The 7,774-nt window shown below is 43.8% G+C and overlaps 1 protein-coding gene across 1 annotated transcript in view; it reads right to left on the reverse strand.

Annotated features, from left to right (window-relative positions):
• IL17RD (interleukin 17 receptor D) overlaps positions 1 to 7,774 on the reverse strand; it is a 113,142-nt gene that overhangs the window by 18,144 nt on the left and 87,224 nt on the right. The window contains exons 9-11 of the mRNA XM_032798830.2: positions 6,166 to 6,220; positions 5,028 to 5,138; positions 3,384 to 3,568 (exon numbers count right to left, since the gene is read on the reverse strand). Of these exons, the coding sequence (XP_032654721.1) occupies positions 3,384 to 3,568; positions 5,028 to 5,138; positions 6,166 to 6,220 (351 nt within the window). The remainder of the gene's footprint in view (positions 1 to 3,383; positions 3,569 to 5,027; positions 5,139 to 6,165; positions 6,221 to 7,774) is intronic.

Consider the following 7,774-nt stretch of genomic DNA (forward strand, 5'->3'; position numbering starts at 1 on the left):
GTTCTCAGGTCCTGCAGCCACTTTGCACTGGTGTTATGAGTCTTCTCTTTCTCCCATATGTTCTTCCAGTACTGTTCAGTTTCTGCTGCTGGTGGCTCTGCTGTTATATATATATATATAAAGCTACTGCACAGAATCATGATCTCAAGGACGCATAAGAACTTTGAAGACATGTGGTGAGTCCTGTGTCCTTTTACAGCTGAGATATATGTTGCCTTGATAAATATGGGGGGGCGGTTGTCAGTGAGAGACAAGGAATTGTGCTTTTACTACGTTTACTTATAAACAAGGCTTTTTAATTTTAGCATAATTAGGTTAGCATTTTAAACAGCAATAAATCCCATTGCCCCTTTGCTTTACAAGACAATAATCCAATTCCATAGGCCAAAGATACAGATACCTTCATTGTCATCTTTTGAACTTTCTTTTTTATATTAAACATGACTGCTACATATTCTATCTTTATCTAGGTCTCATTGTCCTTTCTTTACCAAATACTGAATGACCCTGGAGATGTTATGCAAAAAGCACTTGGCTTTAACTCCATTCCACATAGCTGTGGTGATGTTGTGCTATCATCACAACTGAAAAAAGGGAATTCAGACAAGCTAAATATAAGATATCTTATTCTGACTGTTTTAAGTCTGAGTAAATTAATAATATAAAAATAAAATAACAGAAGCACAATAACAAGCAATGATTTTAAATAATGTGTTCTGCCACTAGGGGACACACTTGCTATATGACTGAATACTAATATTTGAAATCACACATAATACTAACTAGACTTTGATTGGATTAAAATTTAACAAGAGAAATACATGTTTTCTGTAAACTAATAATTGTTTTGCCTTTTAAAAAGTGAACTATTGGTCACATTTTCTCTCAGGTCTAGGAAACAGCCAGAGAACTTGAACCTAGTCAATCAAATTGTCATTTTGATATTTTTCTGATATGATTTTGAATCAAAGTAAGACAGGAAAAAAAAAAAAAAAGATACAGGCCTAGGCCATGTTTTTAAATGCCATTAAAAAAGCTTTTTGATGTTTTCATATAGCATCAAAAGAATGAAAAATTTACTAAGCCATCAAGGATGATAAAGAATTTCAGTTTTTAATCCAAATTAGCAAGGTTTTATTATGTATAATGTGTATGTGCACAAATCTTCTTCTGTACAAGACTTCTGATTGATTCAAATGTGCATCACAAGATCACTGCTTCAATACCATGGCATAAAAGAGGTGCCTTAGAAATACTAAATTTGATTAGATAGATTGTAGAGCTTCTTTGTGTCTGTAATCCACAGAAGATATACATTCTGATAACTAGACCAGCATTATGTGTGCATATGCTTCTGGTAGTTAATATATAAACAGCTACGGATGACTGAAGGAGAGAATTAGGACTGTGTAACGAGGCGGTGTGGCTCCCCTCCTCCACGGGGAGGGTTGAGCCCCGTCCATCTTCCCCCAGGGCGGAACTTCCGGGCTGAAGCCCCGCCCCTCAAAGGGTCAGGCGGCGACCCGGAAGGATAAAAGCCGGGCGCCGGCCTTCAGTTGGGTCCGGACCGAAAAACAACATGAACAGAGCGATACAGTGGGGATCGACCGAACACCAACGGTCATTTGGCTCCGGGGCCTTCTGCGCTTGACTGTGAGTCAGCCGCCCCGGGCTACTTTCCATTCCCCCTTCGCCTCCTACCTGTCGCAGCGTCGTCCCCCTCATGGGCTCCTCCCGTCTGGGCTAGGTAGATCCGGCGCACTCTGGGTAGCTGGGCCAGGTCTGGTCGAGTCCTCCAGGCCCGTTAGTTGGGCTGGGCAGCTTATTCCGCAGCTCAGCGTTGTGGTTGCTGCGGGTCCGGCTCCGGCAGGCCTGAACCTGTCCCGGAGCTCCGCAGCCTCCAGCAACGAGGGTCAGCCGAGTCTGCTCGGCCGACAACTGAGCTGCAACCGTTAGAGAATCCCCCCCTGATCACTCTGTCAGTGCGTTTCGGGCTGGAATCCCACTGACTGCCACTAGCGGCGACAGCCGCTACTAGGGCCCCGGGCTGGAACGCAGAGGAGTGGGTGGGCCTGCGTTCCCTGCCTGCACACCGTAACCGGGTGGCAGAATCCCCTCGCCCTCAACACCTAAGCTGAGGCCAGAGTGTGACGCTGTCACTTTTGCCTGCCGCCGACCAGGACCCCTATTCGTCTGCTCGTGCCCTGTCCCAAAGGGCCAGAGCAAAGGCTCGGGCACTATTTAACTGTTCTGCTCTCGGCCCTGCCCCAAAGGGCCGGAGCCTATTGTACTGTGTTTGGTGCCACACGCCCGAACCAAGGCTGGGCCCTATTGACTTGTCACTGCCTGCCTGCCCTGTCCAAAAGGGCGCAGAGCGCATTTGTACTGTGTTTTGGTGGCGCCGTTCACGACCAAGGGCTGGGCTATTGATCTGTCATGGCTTCTGCTGCCGCCAGGCAGAGCGTTTGTAGGGCGTGTTGTGGGCGCCATTCCTCGCCCGAAGTCGAAGGGCTGGCCCCGATTGACTTGTGTCCCCTGCTACGTGCCCTGCCCCAAGGGCCAGAAGCTCCCTCTACTTTGTGTTTGGTGCCTGCCCTGCCGAACGCAAGGGCCAGAGCCCCCCTGATTGACTCTGTCTACTCTGGCCCTGCCTCCAAAGGGCCAGAGCTTAGTGTAGCTGTGCTTAGGTGCCCCGCCCGAACCAAGTGGCTGGGCCCTATGTGACTCTGTCATTCCTCCGGGTCTGGCCCTCCCTGCCCTGCCCCAAAAGGGCCAGAGCGCATTTGTACTGTGTTTGGTGCCCGCCCGAACCAAGGGCTGGGCCCTATTGACTCTGTCACTGCTCTGCCTTGCCCCAAAAGGGCCAGAGCGTATTGTACTGTGTTTGGTGCCCCGCCCGAACCAAGGGCTGGGCCCCGATTGACTAACTGTTGATTTGGTGTCCGCCTGCAGCAAAGGCTAGACCCCGATTGACTTTGCGGTGCCTCAGTCCGCGCCACCGGGACCGAACGCGCGGACGGTGGCCCCGGACCCGAAGGACAGAACCCGGAGAGGACAGAACGAGGCCGGTGTGGCTCCCCTCCTCCACGGGGAGTGTTGAGCCCCGGCACCCCTTGTCAAAGACTGACACAAATTATGTACAATACTGTGTCTTATGCATTATTTGGTTTGCTTTTTTTCTCTAAATGCAGAAAATTCACATAGGTAAAATTAATGTAAGCAGTTTCCACTAACACTAATAGAAGCTACTCTCTTTAGCAAAGAGAGATTAGAATATCTCTGTCTAGGTGAAATATTTTCCAGGGCTAGGCTATCACGAGTTTTGGGGGCAGTGTTTTGAACAAGGCAATTCCAAACATTAAAAGAAGAAGTGGTGATCTTACCTCACAGCCACAGAAGTCCTGAAGGAAATAAACGAAGCACTGAATGACATTTATGTGTTTCTGGCAATCTTTACTGGAATAGCAGATGAACACTTTTGGCCGGGGACGGAGCCTTTCCACATGGAGCGCTGCAGCATATGTAGAAGATTCCGAGCTCTCCTCATCTAAATGGGAATATATATTTTCTAAATTGGAAGGGAAAAAAAACAAACGCAAAAATCTTCACTCTATCCAAGATCAAAAATTTTCTTTAATCTTGATAGACTTATTATTCAAGCACATAGTAAAAGGCTCTTCATCCCAAGACATTCGTTTTTCCCTCCCTTCTTCCTCTTCTATTTTAACCGCCTATGAGGTGAAAGATGTTACTGATTGGATAGTTACTGCATGTGCTAAGACCTGTCTAGAAAGATTTGCTGTGTGTACAGAAGAAATTAAACAGTCTCACCTCCACCAACCCTATGAAATTGCCACAGTGCTGTTATAGGCACCTCACCTCTTTGTTCAGAAATCAGAAAGTTCAAATATACTTCTCTGTAGAGTTTCCTGCTCAGCAATGCAATGGGCTCTTTTTAAAACAGTGATACTGGTAGGAAAGAGAATGAAACTCCAGGGGGCCTGGTACCCTTCAGAAACATGTGCAATCTCTCTGTGGTATGCCCATATTCTTTAGTGCTCATTTGAGGTTTTGCTGGAGCCATGCTATGATGTCATAAAGGGCCAGGAGGGAAAAGGACTCAGCCCAGATAAATTCTGCCAGCTGTAGAATCCCTCATCCCCAAGATCCACGGAGATATCGCTGATCTGTGAGGCATGGGGGCTGAAACCCCATCCTCTGTATGGGGTAAACCCAATCACTCCCTGGAACCGCAGTATTGACTAATTCCTGATAAATAAGTGAGCCAAGTATGGCTTGTGAGCTCCACCCTAGATATAAGGGAAGCAGAGGTGAGCAGAGGTTGCTTGAATCTAAGTTAGGAAGTGTCTACAGGGAAACCTTATGAATAGTCAAATGTAAGGAGAAGGATTAGGCTGAGATTTAAGGGGTTTTGTTGTTATCTGAATTCTGAATAAAGCCAACCAGGAAGGGGGAGTAAGTTTGGATTAATTCTAGTGGGTGCAGATTCACAGCAGACTGGGATTGACACCTGCTTACATGCATGCTTCAGGGTTTTACTTTCCTTCCACTAGGATTCATCAGTTAAATAATTCTGTACTGAAAGAGGAAACAGTCTAAAATATATCATCTTCTGGATCTCTTCACTCTCTGCATATCATCTCCCCTCTACTACTTTCACTAATAGACATTCAAAACAAACAAACAAAAAACAAACCAAATAAGATTTCTCCCCACACAATCCATCTTGTCCTTCTGCTGCATTCTGCAGTGAAGTCATAATGCAGGACATATGATACAATATTTTCCAGGGTAACAAATTAACACCAAACACTGGATTTTAAGACTTTGCTGCAAGTTCCAGCAGATGCAGAGGTTTGGGGGTGCGTTCAGGGGTGGGGAGAGTGAAAAGGAAAGCTCTTATGATAAAGAAATTTGTGTTTTGAATAAATCTATTTTCCTTTCAGATTTGCTCTGACAAGCAAACTCTCCTTCAAATGAAACAACATGCCAAATAAACACCATACCTTGTTGTTTTTTACGGCACATCACTGTGAAAAGTGTTGCAAATGCTGAGATGACAACTAAGGGAACGGTAATGGCAATGGCCCTTATTGGTCCAGCCCACGGGGAATGTACTTTAAAAAATAAAGCAGAATTAGCACTGTGCAAGTAAGTTATGGTATAATTATCTAATCTCATCTTCATATTTGGTACTGACAACCACTGCAGCACAATATCATCAAGTAATTTTCAAATATACAAAATATAAAGCTAAGATCTGAGCGCCTTCCAATAACGCATTAAGTGAGGTGACTAACATCTACTGTATGTGGTTTGTTCCATCTCATTCTCTCCCCAGGGAAAGAATTATATGTGCAGTACAGTTTTGTTTTGATTGGGTTCTGTTTATTTTTTAAATGTACTGCTCTGTATTTATGTTAGAGAAGGCAGGTTGAAGAAATGCGCATTGCACTTGGAACGAAGTTGGTGAGGTTTCTGATGGTTCTTGGTGCCTGGGGGAATTTGGTCCGCGGTCTCAAACAGGTCCCAAAGAAAGCTCTGTCTCCTGCACAGATAAGTCTACCCTTATGGTCAAAAGTTCCATAGTGCTTGAGGAGCAAGTTGTCACTCACAGTCCTCATCCCATCATGGGATCTTTGTGATAATCAATTGCAAGGTAACTACTGTAGAACTTTATTTAGGGTGTGATTACATTAGTGCTACATTAGGCTACTTACATATTTGCATTAAATTATTTCCACACTCTGCTTGCAGGCTACTACTTGCATGTGACTAAGATGCAGTCATGATAATTTTTAAACTGATTTTTCACATTAGTGTATATAGCAAAAATTAGTTTCCGGTAAGGATTCTTAGTTCTACAATATTTTGATGTAAAACCACTAACAGTCAAAATCATCTTTATACTTAATTTTATCTTGCACAATTTGCCTTTGCAATTCTTTACAAGCACAAAATGGAAGTAAAAATCACAGATGTATGAAAGCAATATTGTTTTTTGTCAAAAAGATCACAAGACTGCATTTAAAAGCATGGTCAAACAAACCCCATTATTCCTGTCATTATTATTCTGGCAAGTATCTTCAACACAAATTATCACTACAAATGAGTATGTGCTGACTTTAAAAGGAAAATTCTTACCTGGCTTTAGTGCATAGTGCATTGTTTTCCTTGTTGTGTTAGTGTCATCAACCAGCTTTAAAAAAGAAAATTCTCATTTTAAATACTGAAAAAGATACAGAAAAATCATTTTTGCAATGTGAAAAACACTGCAATTACCCCAAGGAAGGAAGCTACCATTACAAATGACCAATGAGAAGTACCTAGAATTAGTCATTTCTCGATAGGATCAGGGATGAGTAGAATACAAATCATATTCCAGTAAAACTGGAATATTATCTTCCAACAAAACCTGTCTATTATAAAAAGGAAACAATCCAACCTAATTGATGACCAAGACAAAGGAAAAGGGGGGTAAGAGAGAGGAGGAGGAATGGGAGTGGGATGTAGGAGATAAGTGTCTCGTGAATAGGCTCTATATTCTTTGAATCCTCTCTATTAATAAAAAGTGGAGATGGTCAAATTTTTTCACAATCAGCAAAAAAAAAAAAACATTTTCAAGGAAAATTTTTGTAAACATTTTTTGCCTTTTCTTCCCCAACTCAAATAAAAGGACCTAAGAGACTTTTACTCAATGGCTCCAAAGTCCCCAACACCATTGTTTTATGTTGTTGGGTAATCATAATACAGCAGTAACTCAGTCAGCTTTTTGCCATTTGCATCTGAGCAGGCGGTTGCAACTTTTTCTTTTGGATGCAGACTTTTCTACTCTTATCCATGCCTTTGTTACCTCAGGATTAGAATATTAAAAGGTGCTCTACATGGGGCTACACCTTAAAGCCATTGAAGACTGAGTTGTTGCAGAACGCAGCAGCTTGCTTACTGAGTAGGGGACTCGCTGGTAGTATATTGTACAAGGTATTCCAGAATCTGCATTGGCTGCTTACTGGTCCCTGGGTAGAGTTTAAGATGTTGGTTATAATCTCTAAAGTCCTAAATGGCCTGGGACCTGCGTGCCTGAGAAGCCAACCACAACAGATCCCCTGACTTTCTGCAAAGTTGTGGTCAGTAGAGATGCTTGAGCTGGATTCCTCTTGTTATAAAAGACAGGGAGAAACTGGCAGGACAAGGCACTCCCTGTGAGCAGCACAGGATTCTGCAACCCGCTCCCTTCCCTGGTTTAAAGTAGCCAGACTTTAGGGACTTTCCAGGTATGCTGCAAAAGCCATCTGTCTGACAGGAGTTAGCAGAGGATTGAGGGTTTGTTAGTGGAATGATGGTATGGTGGGGTAAGAAGAAGCTTTTTTTTTTTTTTAAGCTACCTGCCTGAGTGAGCTGGACTGGCTGAGTTGCACTATTTTTCCTTGTCTGAACGTTTGTTTTTTTAATGCTGCCTGTGTAATTTGTTATGTCAAGCCACCTAGAGTCTTTGTATAGGAGTTTTCTTTACAGTAGAATCTCAGAATTAAGAACACCTCGTTAATGGAGGTTGTTCGGAACTCTGAAATGTTCGTAAGTCTGAAAACAAGGTTACTCACCTTTGTAACTGTTGTTCTTCGAGATGTGTTGCTCATATCCATTCCAGTAGGTGTGCGCGCGCCGCGTGCACGTTCGTCGGAGACTTTTACCCTAGCAACACTTGGTGGGCCGGCAGGGCGCCCCCTGGAGTGGCGCCGCCATGGCGCCTGAT

This window comes from Chelonoidis abingdonii, chromosome 17 (genome assembly GCF_003597395.2).
Source record: "Chelonoidis abingdonii isolate Lonesome George chromosome 17, CheloAbing_2.0, whole genome shotgun sequence".
NCBI classification, from domain to species: Eukaryota; Metazoa; Chordata; order Testudines; family Testudinidae; genus Chelonoidis; species Chelonoidis abingdonii.